We start from the raw sequence: 17906 nt of genomic DNA, 5'->3' as shown, positions 1-17906 counted from the left end.
AGACATAAGTCATATGCATGTATTTATGTACACGAAAATTGTCCCCGTAAGTTTAGAAAAATAATTTAAAAGTTATAATCACAATTATATTCTATAATAGTAATTATATACTATACCTTATAACGATGTTTTTATTATGATATTGTTGGTACTTTAAAATGTTGGGACACACATAAATCTCCCAGTTTAAGTCACAAAGCTGCAGAAAAGATACACAAAGGTAGCTGCACAAAGCTAGAAAAGAAGCAGATTCGTTTGTAAAGAACAAATCATGCTGAGGTTCAGCAACCGGTTTTCAATCACATTTATGTTGCATTAACAAGATTAGCTATATAATTAGCCTAATAGTCCGTATTACATGGTAACATGATTAGCAATAATAGTGGCAACACTAATACGACTAGCATTGCGGTAAAATATTGATGATTGTATTTCTCGAAAATTAAGGAACTACTTGAAGCTCACCTTTCTGCATCTTCATCCGGAAGATGAACAACTGTATGAGATCCAAAGTCCATGTCAATCAATTCTTGACTACAATTGTAACTATTTCTGTTGTTCATGCCACGTAGCTTCTCCCGCATTTTATCTAAACAGACAAAGGTGAGTTTTATTAGAAAGAAGAATTGTTTTCATTATGGCATTATGTTTTCATTATGTCTTCATAATGGCTTTTTCAAGTGAAGTCGGACAAGTGGGAACAGTTTTCTGTCACTGGTTGTGACTTTTTCAGAAAGAAAAGCCACTTCAAATGTGCCCGATTTGCCTTTTGAGACTTATAAAGCAAGAATGAATACTGGAGCTTTCAGAAAAGCAAAATAAAAAGTTAAACTTGGGCAATTCCGCCTGAAAAAGATATAATGAAGATATAGTTTTCACTTAAGAGAAGTCGACCGAGTGAGAATACTTTTCGTTCACCAGATGTGACTTTTACAGAAAGAAAAGCCACTTCAAATGCACCCGATCTGCATTCTGAGTCTTATAAAGCACGAACGAAGACTGAAGCTGTCAGAATCCCCCCCTCCCAAAAAAAAAGATTAGGGCCGTTCCGCCTGAAAACGCTATAATGAAGACATGGTTTTAACTTTAATTGCAAAAATAAAACTTGTCACAAAATTTTACCACTTTCATCTACAACCCTTAAGTAGCGTCCACACACATGTCTAGTTAAACTTACATGGCTAGACACGTGTTACAGCTAAGCATCGAGTTCAAGAGCCCAGAGCTTTGTATTTAGGATTTAAGTTCTACCAATCAGGAAGCTTCTTTTGTTACTGTATTTACCATCCGTGCTTAAGACTTGCGCCGAAAAGACAGGATGCTTATACTATTGGATTAATTAGTTCCAGATCTGTCCATTCACTGGGCCAGAATTATGATGTTACTTGGAGTTTTTGCTAGGAAATGGATTAAACTTGGTTAAGAAGTAGATAATTTTTCAACAATTTTCAGCGTATTTTTCAATCTAAAATCAATTTAAAGCAGATTTTAAAAATGTAATTGAGTTTATGGATAATTTTTGCTGAAACATGAGAACCTCATAGTTCCAGAAGCATAAGGTGTCGCAATATTGCACAATGAATATAAATCCTAACAGAAAATTATAAATTCGTTCGTAATAACGTAATTGCGTAATAACGTTCGTTCGTAATTCGTAATAGCAATTAATAAATTCGTTGCTATTTTAATTGCAGATGATGGCAAGACCAGCTAAATTACAAGTTATAAGGATCGCCGAGTATATTTAATTAAGAAAAATATTTCAATTTTCGACATGATTTCCTTATCCTTCAATAACAAATTAAATATTACCCTTTTCTTTTTTAGTTTTAGATGAATTTGTCACACGAAAACAGTTTATAATTTTGCATATTGTAAACAATCATTTCTCGAAAGCTTGGGTATAGCAAAACTGAAGAAATTTGAATATTTGACAGGTGTTGTACTGCGCAAGTATAAGCAAACTTCCCTGCATTAGCAAATATATAGGCAGATACACATAATAAGACATAAAAATGAATATGAGCTCGCATGTGAACACCACTTTCATAGGCCGCACAGTGGCGCTGCCTAAGTAAAGAACGATGTTAGCACAACGTATTATTTATTTTATTATTTTTTTGTTTGTTTAGACCAGGGCTCGTCGTATCGAAGGAGTTGTCGCAGAAACTTTGAAAAGGGCTCATTCGATTGGAAATTAGAATGGCTAGTGCCCTTTTTAACAGTCGAAAGTGATTGGAGGGCAACTAACACCCCTTCCACACCCACCGTTTCCCCAAACATATCCAATCAAAATTTTGAGATAGCCATTTTGTTCAACGTAGTTGATGTCCAGATAGAAATTATGTTCTTGAGGAGGAGAATTCCCCAAGAGCGCCCAGGGCAAGGGTTATAAGTTATGCCCTGTGGGCATAAAAAGTTTTTATAGAAAGCGTCTATTGTCGTAGAAACTTGAAAAAGGGCTCATTCGATTGGAAATTCAAAGGGCTAGTGTCCTTTTTAATAGTCGAAAGTGATTGGAGAGCAACTAATCGCCCACCTTTTCCCCAAACACATCCAATAAAAATTTTTAGATACCCATTTTTTTAACGTAGTTGAATGATCTGGAAATTATGTCTTTGAGATGACACCCCCCCCCCCCACATCCCTCAGGGGCAAGGGTTGTCAGTTATGCCCTGGAGCATATAAGGTTTTTATAGAAAGCAATGTTGTAGAGGATTCAAAAAGGGCTCATTCGATTGGAAATTGAAAGGACTAGTGCCCTTTTTAATAGTCAAAAGTGAGTGAAGGGCAACTACCCCCTCTCACGCCAATCATTTCTCCAAACAAATCCAATCAACATTTTGAAGTATCCATTTTGTTCAACGTAGTTGAAAGTCCTGGAAATTAGGTCCTTGAGGATGACCTCCTCCCCACTTGTAAGTTATGCCCTGGGGGCAAATAAGGTTTTTATGGAAAGTGTTGTCGTAAAAACTTCAAAAAGGGCTCATTAGATTGGAAATTGAAATGGCTAGTGCCCTTTTTAATTTTCAAAAGTGATTGAAAGGCACCTAACACCCCTTGCAAGCCCACCATTTCCCCAAACACATCCAATCAAAATTTTGAGATAGCCATTCTGTTCAACGCAGTTGAAAGTTCCTGAAATTATATCTTTGAGGGGGACACTCCCCCAACAATCTTCAGGGCAAAGGTTATAACTTATGCCCTGGGGGCATATAAGGTTTTCATTGAAAGCTTCGTCATAGAAACTTGAGAAAGAGCTCATTCGATTGGAAATTCAAATGGCTAGTGCCCTTTTTAATGGTTGAAAGTGATTAGAGGGAAACGGACCCTCATCTCAAGCCCCACCCTTTTCCCAAACACACCCAATTAAAATTTTTAGATAGCCATTTTGTTCAACGTAGTTGAAAGTCTTGGAAATTAGGTTTTTGAGGATGACCGCCCCCCCCCCCCAAAAAAAAACTCTCAGAGCAAGGGTTTTAAGTTATGCCTGGAGGGAATATAGGGTTTTATAGAAAAAACTATGTTGTCGTAGAAACTTCAAAAAGGGCTCATTCAACTTGAAGTTGAAATGACTAGTGCCCTTTTTAATAGCTGAAAATTATTGGAGGGCAACTAACCCCCTCTCGTGCTCACCATTTCCCCAAACACATACAATAAAAATTTTAAGATAGCCATTTTTTTCAACGTAGTTGAAAGTTCTGGAAATTATGTCTTTGAGGATGACAACCCCCCCTCCACAGCCTTCAGGGTAAGGGTTATAAGCTATGTCTTAGGGGTATATAAGGTTTTAAAACTTCAAAAAGGGCTCACTCGATTGGAAATTGAAAGGACTAGTGCCCTTTTCAATAGTCGAAAGTGATTGAAAGGCAACCCCCCTCTCACGCCCATCTTTTTCCCAAACACACCCAATCAAAGTTTTGAGATAGCCATTTTGTTGAACATAGTTGAAAGTTCTGGAAATTAGGTCTTTGAGGATGACAACTTAGCCCTAAGGACAAGGTTTGTAAGTTATACCCTTGGGGCATATAAGGTTTTTATAGAAAGTTTTGTCGAAGAAGCTTCAAAAAGGGCTCATTTGATTGGAAATTGAGAAGACTAGTGTCTTTTTCATTAGTAGAAACTGATCAAAGGGCAAATGACCCCCCCCTCCCATGCCCACAATTTCTCCAAACACTTCCAATCAAAATTTTGAGATAGTCATTTTGTTCAGCATAATCTCGGCCAATGTGCAGCGCTAGTGACCAAGCTTATTAAAAATACCATATTTTGAATTGTTATTTCAAGTTATTCGATAGTCAACTTCTTTAAAGCACTGATACTGTCGCATAGCCTATATTTGATGCTTGATATCCTATATTATTTCAAGTGCTCAAAAATATTTCAAATTAATACCCAGGTGCCCCCCATGTATTTATTTCATGATTAATATATAGTATTTCTATGGAATACCACTGAACTTACAGGAAGGTACATAGCTGTTGATGTACTTAAATAGTTTCTGTGTTGCCCAATAGTGGCAAAATGGATGGTAAAGCTAAGCTTAAGACATATGACGTGCAAGTCTGGAAAAAAAGAGACATTTTTGGTATAGAAAATACCAAAAAACAGGATATTTCCATTTCCAAATCAAGTATTTTTCAGGTATTCCTAACAATAATGTGTGAAAAATTCAGTATCTGGGCCACGCTCACCGGATGGAGAAGGCGGGACTACCAAAGGTTATTTTCTACTGTAGAGTTCAATGCTGCCACCACCCTGGTGGACCAAGGAAAGGGTGGCGAGAGAATTTGGGAAACGGCCTCCAGCAAGTTTTAAATCAAGCAGATGACCGAATATCCTACAGAGAGCTGATCTGTCAACATGTAAAGAAGATGACCCCAACTTGACCTATGAGGACATCCTGGACATGGAGTCAAATCAGTTTCTTTAATATACATTTTGAATGCTGTGTATTTTGTATTTGTTTCGCCTTTCTTAATATTCAGGCTTTTTAAATCAAGAGATATTCATCAATCAAGGGATATTAAAATACATTCATAAATAAAAAAAATTAAAGTTTCTGGATTTTACAATCAACATTAATCCTGAAGACTAGGGGATGTAAAAAAAAGCAACTTATTTTCCGTGAATTCAGAATCTATCTTCCGAATTATGCAGGCTAAGTTATTTTAGTAGTTGCTGATACCCTTCAAGTCCTCAAATATCATTTCAGAAACAATGGTCCAAATCCCATTAACTTTAAGAAAGATATTATTAATTCATTAAAATATATTTGTTATGGTTGATATTTAAGCGATAATTAATACGAATCATCGGTTTTAACTGAAAGGGCTGCTATTGCCCACTCAGTAGAAAGCCCTGGCCTAAATAGAAGCTGGGAGCAGATCATATGGAAGGATTGAAAGGAAACTGGAACTTCATGGGAGGGGTAAACAGTGAAACATTGAATTATTTCTGTGGAGCTTCAAATAAAGCAAAACTTATTTACGTCTCACTATTTGACAAACAAATTTTATGACCTTTCTGAAGGCCGTACCCAGGATTTTTTTTTCAGAGGGGATTTTACTCAAAAAAAATTTTGGGCCGGTGGTTACGTAAGAAAACCTCAAAAAACGCATACAAAATTTGTTTATATCCATTTTTGTTATATTTTTACGAGTCAGAAAAACCTTTAGGGGGATGGGGGGGGGGTCAAACCGGGTACCTCCCCTGGATATGGCCCTGACCTTTCTCTTTTTCGAAGAAAGCAAATATTTTGAAGTGGCATCAACTGTCCTAAATTTATAAAGTGAAAAATCTCACCATTTAACAAAATACCTTCATCTATATGGTTATTCATAGCAACGCCGTCAAACTTGTCCAAATGGTCTGGTCCATTTGCATCCCGATGTAGATCTGTTGAAACAACAGTATATACACTTAAGTCTATGCAATTAGGTTTTCAATAATACACACATGCAACAAAAAGATCCATAGCCGAATACAGAGAAAGCTCAATGGATTATTGTATAATAGAGCATATAAGTGGGAATTCGAAGTACCAAGAACACAAAAGCAAAAACACTGTTTGCTTCCAGGCCCCATCTTAACCAGCTCACACCTACCTTGATTTTCTAAGTTTTCGTTTTTGGTCGTTTCAAGACTATGAATTTTTTAGGGCAGTTTTATATTTCCGTCAGTGTTGCCATGCCGAATCAAGAAAATAAATAAGCGAAACTAATTAGTTAAATTAGGCAACACTTTTCGTCCCCAAACATTCAAATATTAACTATCTGTTGATTCTCAATGAGGACCATAGCTTCAAAGGAAAGCCTTACCTTTACTGCTTGATTTTAGCTGTTTTAGCTGTTTTTCACGCACGTTTCTTCTTTTTTTTTAATTTGTTGCCCACTTCTATTACAACTACATATGCAAGATTTTTCATTAAAATTGAGTTCTCAATTTTTTTTTCTTTTTTTTATAGATAGGCCTACGTATGTGAATATCTATGTTTCCACTTAAACAATTCAAACAAACAAAAAATCAATTCCACTGCCCTGGGTACTTAAGGTTAGTTGAGAACGACTTTATCTCTATTCATAGTCAGCCAAGTCATACTTATTTGACTACCATATTACTGCCATACTGGTTTGACTGCCATATTCAGGCACATGTCATAATTTACTACCATTTGACTGTCGTACTCGTTTGAATGCCATATTAAGGCACATGCCATATTTGACTGTCATACTCGTTGACTGCCGTATTAAGGCACACACAATATTTGACTGCCATTTGACTGTCATGATCGTTTGAATGCCATATATATTGAACTGCCTTTTCCTTGCAGCCATATCAAGAAGTATGCTGACAGGAAAGTATGGTTTGATTCCACTTTCTAAGGCTGTTATGAGAAAGATTTGGATGGCTAGGCCATGTTTTATGGAAAAATGAAGACAGATCGCCAAACGTTATGCAAAACAACTATAGCTCTTGGCCAGATTAAAACCTGAGGTCCGAAAATTATACAAGTGTCATTTTAAAAGGTGGCAATTTTTTATTCTCTTGGATAAAGACGGTATACTTTTTTAAATAAATTTTGATGAAAATGACAAACATTTAATCTTTTCCTCTGAAATAATACTTTTTCGATTATTTGTAAGAAAGTTAGGAATTCTGTTCACCTGCAGCTGTACAAACTGGTGACACTCGTATAGGCATATCCACTTCTTAGAAGGTAGGGGGAGATGGCCCCTAATTGGAACAGAGAACCCTAGCTGGAAGACTATACACCATGATTATCTCTGCTCACCGGAAAGTTTAAATTGACGGGGTCAATATATACTTGCTAATATAAAGCTTAACTTGTTCTAGCTCTTGGTCAACAAGCGAAAATCATTTTCACGGATATTTTGTCGATTACTGAGGACAGTGAAAATGGACTGTTTCTTTTGATTACGTGTAAACTCACACAACCATATATGATTTTAACTGTATGGAAAAATCAAAATTCAATTTTTATCGATAAAGAACACCATATGCAAAAATTAGCTAAGAACATATGAGACTAAACATCTTGAGAAGATATAGCCTATCTTTTAAAGTGTAATTGTCTCCTTGAATCTGGAACCTGGATGTAGAATCCTTCCCTCTTCCCTGAGGACTTGAGAGGCTTTCCTTCTTCTGAATCCAACTGACATATTTCACTATAGTGTATTAATTCGTTAATGTTTTTTATGAACTTGAATATTAATTTGAGACCTTCACTAAAGTCATTTGAAGATCTTTCACTACTTAGTAAATCGTCTGGAACCACTATTCTTCTTTCTTTCATGAACTTCCTTATTTGTTTTCTTTTTCCTCCGTTCTCAGACATTGAAACACCATATAATTCACCGTCTCCTCTTCACCGCAAAATGAACATTTTCCATCTTCACCGTAAAATCTAGCTCTATATACTTGTGTTGCTGCATGTCCTGATCTTAGTCTAAATATAATTCTCGCTTCCGACTTAGTTAGTTTATCATGTCCACTTATGCCACTTCTTGGCCACTATTTATCTATTCATTGAAAATGGTTTAATGTCTTCGAATGCCTTTTCATTTAATAGCTTTATAATTTCAGATATTCTATTTACAATCTTTGGAGTAATGGTTTCCAAGACACGTCCTTTTCTTTCTGCTGCACTTTCCGCCACTTCGTCCGGTAATTCATTTCCCTCTATATCTGCATGCCCTGGCACCCACTCAATCACGATTTTGATTCCTTTTTCCAGTACTTTTTGTGTTTCACTGTGGCAATAAATAACTTCTCCAGTAACCGATTGATACCGACATATAACCGACGACACTCTTAGAGTCCGAACAAATTCTATAGGTTTCCCCATTTAACCCGTTCTCATTCACATATCTCACAGCTTCGGCGATAGCTAATACTTCAGCTTGATATACTGTTGTTGAAAAGTCAAACTGCATCATATTCCTCACATTCCTTGAGGGAATGACAAAGGCCGCTCCGACTTTTTGATCTTTTACGCATCCGTAAATATATCCACTGCTTCTCCATATTTTAAATCTTTCGACATTCTAAAGGACTTCGCCACATCAAGACCGTCCAATATTTCAAACTCAGTTTCACAAGGGAATGTTCTAGCTTTCCATTGCAGGACAATCTCCAGATTCAGCACTCTCAGCATTTCCGTCAGACTGCACTCGTTTGTGAACCGTTCCATAATTTCCTTGGCTCTTACTAATCCATGCATCTTTCTGCTTGAACACCATAATCTTTCTTCTTTAAGGAGCCTGGATTTAATCGGATTGGATTTGTCTGCAGTCCACATCTTTCTCAAAGCTATAATTTCTCTCCTAGCAGCAAGATTGACAAGTCCACTTTCTGATAAAAGAAATGACCTTGGGGTAGTTTTTCTTGCAGAAAAAGCTATTCTTATCGAACTGTATTGAATTGTCTCTAATTCTTCCAGCAATGACTTACTGCCTGTGCAGTATATCAGGCTACCTACCAGTATTGTCTCCTTGAATTGACTTCCTATGAGTGTTTGAATTTTTCCGGACTGGAAATGTTTTGAAATTAATCGAATTAGGTTTTCATTTATTTTCATGATTCAACGTAGAAACACTGACAAAAAGCCCATACTGCCCTAAAAAATTCATAGTTTTGAAACAATCGAAAGAATAACCTGAAAAAATCATAATTTTCAGGTATGAGACCTAAAGTGGGTCCAGGGGGTAAAGTCTTTTGTTTTTATGTCATTAGTAAAACATTAGTAAAAAATATTCGCCGTAGACAAACACACATATTTCCTTGTATATTTACTTCATTGATTTAGTACCACAAAAATTGTGATTCAGTTTCACATTAAAGACGTCCCTTCTAAACCGTCTGACACTAGGGATGTTATGATGAAAAAGCTGACCCATAAACTTACTCCAATAAGCCTGTGTTTCAGGTTTTCAGTTTTGATAATTTTAATTTTTATTTTATTTTTATTTAGAGTTTTTGTTCTTATTTTGTATGTTTTTCCTTTTTTAATTATTCCGTAATGTGTTGTAGTTTTTTCATACTTCTCACTGGTCGGAAATAGATAAATAAAACAAATAAAGATATTAAATACTATATATTATAATAAATGCCAAAAGTTAAATCTTGAATTTTTCTACAATTTTGCCCCTTCTATCTTATTTTTGCACACCGATAAGGCTGCAAAAATGTTAGATATGCCCTCTAATTTTAGACATGACAAAATGATTTAAAAAAAAACTCTTATACTTTTCCCCTATCCCCACCCCTAAAAAACTAATATAGCATTTATAATCTTTGCTATCTTCCAATTCACAGGATTTTGAGTAATATAGTTAATTTCGGAAAAACAACTTTTTTAATACCAGCAATATTTTCAATTCTAATTATAATAAAACAAAAATAAAACAGTTAGGCTAGGTTTAATGCTGACCAGATATGCTGCCAGATATTATGTTTTTTACAACCCTGCTGGACCCAAATGAAAAGCACGATCTTTCAGTAAAGGATGGAAAGATGTTATAAAAAAATATTTACAGAAAGATTTAATTCCGTAGGGACTTAGCGGGAGGGATTAAAGAGTCAGTGTACACAGCCGTGTTGGCCTCATATGGCTTGATGTGGCGATATGATTGGCAAATAAGTATGGTAGAATAAGTTAAAATATAATAAAATGAATAAGGATGCTATAGGAAATTTTTGAATACATAAAATAATTAAAAATAAAATTAAAGAAAAAAATTCTTAAAATTATGAAAAATACATATTATTATATATATGTGATATATACAAATATATAAATATAATGATGAAAAAATTAGGCAAATTATATATAAGACCAGCCAAAGTTGAGATTATATAGAATAACAATGGCTAATACAAAATTAATCAAAGTTTCATTCAATGATTTCAAATATCTTTAAATTCATAATTCCATTGGCTAGCTAAAATAATGTCTTTTTTGTTATAGGGAAGTACGTATTTCGATACAGCCCAAGATAAGACGTAATGTTGTTTATACAGTTTTGATGTTTTAACGAAAATCTTCAGTGCTCTTAGATTAACATACTCCTGGATATTTTCATTTTTGATTTTATATATAATACGATTTAACTCCCCTAAGTCTTCACCATTTAACAGTACTCTAGTGAAAAAGGGTTAAAGTTTTTCTTTTAATATAAGGATTAAAATTTTAAAATATATCAAGAGTTTTTTTGGGACTTTGAGTTTCTTATGAAGCTGATCGCTCAGGATTTGAAGTATTTATGCATTTTCTTTTACAAGGTGAAATTTTGACAACAAGTGCAAAGTTTCTCTCAGCATTTAAAGTGTTTATGCATTTTTTTTTTTGAACACCGTGGATCAAAAATGCTAAAAAAAAGTATAACTAGGAAGAATAAGGACAACAAGTGCAAAAAGTTTGGACAGACTTCCATGCGAAAAGACAACCATGCACTAATTACATTGTCAGCCTTTGAGGTTCCTATCACCAAACAACTAATTGAAAAAAGTGCGCCTCCATTTGTAAATTATATCCTGGAACGTACCGGAATAAAATTGTATACCGGAATACAAACATACTGGATTGGATGTACCGGAATAAATTATATAGCGGAATATGCTGGAAAATAAAAATTTTATGTTGGAATAGTAATACACCAGGATAAATATACGGGAATAAATTATATATTATTTTTATAATTTTAAATTACAAGTCAGAAACTGGTTGATATTGATGGCCGTCACCTGCTAAAGAGCTTCAATTCAAAATTTATAACAAGAAATAAAGTTAAACATAACCAGAACCATCTCTAAAATGTTCCTTGAGGAACCCCAAATAAGAATATTGAAACAATTCTGCATTTTGTAGGGGGAAGTTTCAATTCTTGGTACGACAAAATAAAGAAAACGCAAAATAAAACGTCTAGGTTCGTAATATATGTGGCTCACATGTGAATCTCCTGATCAGGGGTAATTTCATGTTCTATATAGACGCAATAAGCTTTCATCAATCCAGGGATGACTTATTATGGAGGGGGAGGATATAATCAGTTTCCATTAATTTGAAATCAGTTTACCGTAGTTACTATATATGGCAACTCTTTGTGATTTCATGCTTTTGTGATGTAGTCCTCCTTTTATTAGTTAATTATAACTAATAAACAATTAAGAAAACAATTAGTTAATTATAATATAACTTAATTATTAGATTCTGTCTAGTAAATTCAGAGTTACTTATTTTGTTCATGTGTATGTTTTGCAAGCACTCTTCATGGATTTATTTAGATTCTCTGTCTATCATCAAAATGGAAACAATCTCTCTCCTTCTTATGTCACAAGCCAAGGAATTGAATTGCCCTAGGCTCACCAAGCTGCGTCTTCACTCAGTAGTGGATTTTATTCTCGTTACTGACATCTGTTTTTGTTACGCATTCGTGCATCATGGCCAGGGCCATATCCAGGATTTTCTTTTTTTTTTGGGGGGGGGGGGTAAAAAAGATTTTATCGGGGGAGGGGGGTTAAACTTAAAAAAAAAGCATCAAAAATTTGTTTATATTCATTTCTTTACGAATCGGACAAACATTTCGGGGGGGGGGTCAAACCCCCCACCACCATCCTCCTGGATATGGCCTTGGTCATGACAATTCACCAGCTATGTTGAAATTATTTGCCCTTAGTTGCTGAAAAACGTATCTGTTAATAAAATTAACGACTTTCTAAGGAATTCTTTATTTCTCACTTTTACCACTAAATTTTTATTAGATGAAATGGTCCCAATTTGACATAGAAACCGATGTTTGTTCGTACTATCCGCTGTGCTAGAGCCGTTTGATGTCTGAATGCGACGTAGCTGTATGAATCAGGGTAGTTTGTTTGAACCGTTTATCTGCTAATTATCAGGTAAATGATAATAAAGATAATATTATTTGATAATAATAAAAATGAAAATATATAATATTAGAGCAGAGAAACAGCGGGATTATTTCTAAAAGAATTTTGTGACTCAAAATTTTTCTTTCTTTTTACTTGCTCAAAATTACTCAAAGGTTATGTTAAAACCAATCAAGTTCTTAAAAGACGAGGTTATTTGTATCTCCAGAACTAAGAAACAATGTGATTTGCTGATAAAAAAACCATGGACGTGAGTGAATGAAATTGAAGCATTCTCTAGGATAATAACCTTTTTAATAGTACATTGTCAAACCATTAACCTACAACATCAAGGAAGGCGCACTTTTTCCTTCATAATAACAACGTTTAATTCTTACATTTTGCGAACGGTTTCAGTTTCGTATATGTATACTCCCCGAAGGCTGCAAGTAAAATTATTAGCCTTAAATGGATGCAAATACTGTCTGAAATAGCAAAAACCGTAAAAACCGTTAGAAAAACTTGTTCTGCCTACTACGACAACTCTTTCTTAGTCTAATCTGGTTTTGTTTCTGATTTTCTCAAAAATATTTCTGAGACCGCAGTGGCTTATCATGAAAAGGCGAGAAAATGTAACGAAGAAAAACTCTAGAAAAATCACTTTTCATGCCTGAAAACAATTAGAATCCAAACAAGCCTTACAGAAAACAAATTTTAAAATTGAAATTTCGAATTACGGTTCAAAATCTGGTTTTTTATTCAGTTGCCTTTCCACTAATTTGAAAAAAAACCTCTTTTATTTTAATGTTCGTTTTTAAGGTTCGTGTTTTTATATTGTCCTGTAGACTTTTATCTGTATTGCTTCTATTATTTTTAACTTGACACTGAGAACGGTTGACTGTGGAGTGGAGGAAGAGACAGAGACGTCGACCAAAGTTGGTTTGGTTGAGGAGGGATAGTTTCATTTTTCTCGCTTTTTCACTGGCTGAGATTTTCCTCGTTTTTCTTTGTTAAATTTTCTCGTTTGTCAGTCTTTTTTTCTAAGAGGAGAATTGAGCTCCCCATGGGAGCATTACTTTTGGGATTATTATATAAGCTCCCATTTTTAGTTCAGTCACTCTAATTTAGTAACACCGATAATCTTATTACACATTCTTTCACAGAATAAATACACACATAAAAAACAGCAGTGCTAACTAAGTATCTTAATTACTTTATTTATAAAGATAAAACGATTTGTAGCTAAAATTCCTAATCTAGTGTAAGCGAAAGGTCCGGAAAGTTATTCCTTTCCATTCTAATTACTTTTCACTATTATCAAACACCGGAATTATGTTGACCAATCACCAATCTTCAACCCTTCACGCGCCATGCTTATTGATACAACTTATCTCAGATCAAGCAAAATGAGTTATTTGCTGGGCGTGGGAGTACAGGGACTGCTAATGACATGGCAATAGTGTCTGCTTGTGTCTAGCTGCTAGCCAAAGCTTGAGATTAATCCCCTTTTACCTTAGTGAAGCTGAACTATCAGCAAAATCTTAAAAATTACATATGTAGATCTTGGTGATATTTTCAGTTAGTACTCGCAACCAAGAGTAACCATATACCAGAGAGAAAAGCTGTTTAAGTTATCATAGGCAGCGCGGCACAATGTGTTTTTTTTTCTTCAGTCGGGCACTTCGTATCGAAGGAGTTGTCGTAGAAACTTCGAAAAGGGCTCATTCGATTGGAAATTGGGATTGCCCTTTTTAATAGTAGAAAGTGGTTAGAGGGCATGTAGCCCCCCCATGCTCCTCACTCACCCAAAAACACCAACTCTAAATCTGCAAATGGTCATATTGTTCATTGTAGTCGCTTTCCCGACAGAAAATATGTTTTTGAGGAGGAAACTCCCCCACAACCCTCAAGGCAAGGGTTTTAAGTTATGCCCTGAGGGAATATAGGGTTTTATAGAAAAAACTATGTTGTCGTAGAAACTTCAAAAAGGGCTCATTCAACTTGAAGTTGAAATGACTAGTGCCCTTTTTAATAGCTGAAAATGATTGGAGGGCAACTAACCCCCTCTCGTGCTCACCATTTCCCCAAACACATGCAATTAAAATTTTAAGATAGCCATTTTTTTCTGGCACAATGTATTATGTATAATTTTTTTCTTTTAGAGCAGGGCACTTCATATGGAAGGGTTCGTCGCAGAAACTTCAAAAGGGGTTCATTCGATTGGAAATTGAGAGTTCTAGTACCCTTTTTAATTGTCGAAAGTGATTGGAGGGCAACTAGCCCCCTCCTACACCCATCATTCCCCCAAACACATCCAATCAAAATTTTGAGATAGCCATTTTGTTCAGCGTAGTTGATTTCCAGATAGAAAATATGTTTTGAGGAGGACAATCCCCCACAACCCTCAGGGCAAGGGGTTTAAGTTATGCCCCAGGGGCATATAAGGTTTTTATAGAAGGCGTTGTCGTAGAAACTTCAAAACAGGCTCATTAGATTGGAAATTCAAAGGGCTGGTACCCTTTTTAATAGTCGAAAGTGATTGGAGGGCAACTAGCCCCCACGCCCATTATTCCCCCAAACACATCCAATCAAAATTTTGATTTTGCCATTTTGTTTAGCGTAGTTGATTTCCACATAGAGAATATGTTTTTGAGGAGGATACTCCCCCACAACCCTCAGGGCAAGGGTTTTAAGTTATGCCCTGGGGGCATAAAAGGTTTTTTATAGAAGGCGTTGTCGTAGAAACTTCAAAAGAGGCTCATTCGGTTGAAAATTCAAACGGCTAGTGCCTTTTTTAATAGTAGAAAGTGATTGGAGGGCAACTAGGTTTTTATTGAAATCTTTGTCGTAGAAAGTTGGAAAAGGGCTCATTCGATTTGAAATACAAAGGGATAGTACGCTTTCTAATAGTCAAAAGTGATTGGAAGGCGACTAACACCCCTCTCACGCCCACTATTTCCCCAAACACATCCAATCAAAATTTTGAGATAGCCATTTTGTTCAGCGTAGTTGATTTCCAGATATAAAATATATTTTTGAGGAGGACAATCCCCCACAACCCTCAAGGCATGGATTATAAGTTATGGTTTTTATTGAAATCTTTGTCGCAGAAACTTGAAAAAGGGCTCATTCGATTTGAAATTTAATGGGATAGTATGCTTTTTAATAGTCAAAAGTGATTTGAGGGCAACTGACCCCCCTCTCACGCCCACCTTTTCCCCAAACACATCCAATCAAAATTTTAGATAGCCATTTCATTCAACGTAGTTAAAAATTTTGGAAATTAGGTCTTTAAGGATGACAAACCCTCCCCCTACAGCCCTCAGGGCAAGGGTTGTAAGTTATGCCCTGGGGCATATAAAGTTTTGTTGGAAGCGTTGTCGTAGAAACTTCAAAAGGGCTCATTCAATTGAGAATTGAAAGGGCTTGTGCCTTTGTTAATAGTTGAAAGTGATTGAATAGCAACTAACACCCCTCTAACGCCCACCATTTTCCCAAACACATCCAATCAAAATCTTGAGATATCCATTTTGTTGAACGTAGTTGAACGTTCTGGAAATCAGGTCTTTTAGGATGATAATCCCCTCAGAGGCATCAGTGCAAGGGTTGTAAGTTAGGCCCTGGGGGCATATAAGGTTTATATAGAAAGTTGTTGCATAAATCATAGGCGAAAAAAGCACGATCACGCTGCCTAATTAAAGAACGGGGACACTCGAGAACAAGACAAGAAACGGGGACTAAGTAAAGAGGAGGAAACTCCCCCACAACCCTCAGGGCAAGGGTTTTAAGTTATGACCTGGGGGCATATAAGAACGATGTTGGCAAAATGTATTATTTATTAATTTTTTCCTTTAGAGCTGGGCACTTTGTATCGAAGAAGTTGTCGTAGAAACTTCGAAAAGCGCTCATTCAATTGGAAATTGCAGTCGATTGTGTCTTTTTTAATAGTCGAAAGTAATTGGAAGGCGACTAACACCCCTCTCACGCCCACCATTTCCCCAAACACATCCAATCAAAATTTTGAGATAGCCATTTTGTTCAGCGTAGTTCATTTGCTGATAGAAAATATACTTTTGAGGAGGACACTCCACCACAACCCTCAGGGCAAATATTATAAGTTATGGTGCGGAAGCCCGTAAGGTTCTTACCGTATTTTATATTGTAATAAGTAAGCATGGAGTACAGTTAACATGTAACTCGATGAGACAGTAATCTTTCTATATGTAGATAGTGATTGAAGAACAAATAACCCCCCTTTCTCGCACATATTACCCCACCACACATCCGATCAACTTGGTTAGACTGCCATTTTAATCAACATAGTTGAAAGTTTTGGAGATTAAGTCTTTAAGGATGACAACCCCTCCCCCCACAGCCCTCAGGGCAAGGGTTGTAAGTTATGCCCTGGGGCATATTAAGTTTTTATTGAAAGCGTTGTCGTAGATACTTCAAAAGCGCTCATTCAATTGGGAATTGAAAGGGCTAGTGCCTTTTTTAATAGTTGAAAGTGATTGGATAGCGACTAACGCCCCTCTCACGCCCAACATTTTTCAAAACACATCCAATCAAAATTTGGAGATATCCATTTTGTTCAACGTAGTTGAACGTTCTGGAAATTAGGTCTTTTAGGATGATAACCCCCCCCCCCCGAGGCCTCAGTGCAAGGGTTGTAAGTTACGCCTTGGGGGCATATAAGGTTTATATAGAAAGTTGTTGTATAAATCATAGGCAGCACGATCCCACTGCCTAAGTAAAGAACAGGCACGCTCGAGAACGATACAAGATATAAGGAATAAGCAAAGAGAAGGACACTCCCTCGCAACCCCTAAGACATTTGTTTCAAGGTTAGCCCTAGGAGCATATAAGAACGATGTTGGAAAAACGTATTATTTATTAATTTTTTCCTTTAGAGCAGGGCACTTATTGTCCAAGAAGTTGTCGTAGATACTTCAAAAAGCGCTCATTCAATTGGAAATTTAAGTGGCTTGTGCCCTTTTTAATAGTCGAAAGTGATTGGAAGGCGACTAACACCCCTCTCACGCCCACTATTTCCCCAAACACATCCAATCAAAATTTTGAGATAGCCATGTTGTTTAACGTAGTAGAAAGTTCTGGAAATTCGGTCTTAGAGGATGACAACCACCCTATCAGACCTTAGGGTAAGGGTTGTAATTAAGGCCCCGTGTGCATATAAGGTGTTTATAGAAAGAGTTGCCTTTTCCAAAAGTGCTTATTTGATTGGAAATAGAAAAGTCCGGTGCCCTTTTTAATAGTAAAAAGTGATTGAAAGGCTTATCATTTTTATAGTAAAGATCGAAGTGGTTATAATGTATTATTTTTTGTTGTTGTTGTTGTTTAGACCAGGGCAGGTCGTATCAAAGGAGTTGTCGTGGGAACTTCGAAAAGGGCTCATTCGATGAAATAGAATGGGCTGATGCCCTTTTGAATAGTCAAAAGTGATTTGAGGGCAACTAATCCCCCTTCCACTCCCACCCTCTCACGCCAAACCTCCCATT

At 36.1% G+C, this 17906-nt stretch overlaps 1 protein-coding gene across 1 annotated transcript in view; it reads right to left on the bottom strand.

Moving 5' to 3' along the window:
- Positions 1–455: 455 nt before the first annotated feature.
- Positions 456–17906, bottom strand: part of LOC148939517 (sodium channel protein para-like) — a 352192-nt gene continuing 334741 nt past the window's right edge. The window contains 3 exon segments of the mRNA XM_089106716.1: positions 456–589; positions 5806–5898; positions 12789–12833. Of these exon segments, the coding sequence (XP_088962842.1) occupies positions 462–589; positions 5806–5898; positions 12789–12833 (266 nt within the window). The 3' untranslated portion in view covers positions 456–461.

The sequence above is a fragment of the Artemia sp. Qi Xiang Cuo genome, chromosome 21 (genome assembly GCF_049724085.1).
Source record: "Artemia sp. Qi Xiang Cuo chromosome 21, ASM4972408v1, whole genome shotgun sequence".
Classification (NCBI taxonomy): Eukaryota; Metazoa; Arthropoda; class Branchiopoda; order Anostraca; family Artemiidae; genus Artemia; species Artemia sp. Qi Xiang Cuo.
This window is presented reverse-complemented; position numbering and strand designations above follow the sequence as displayed.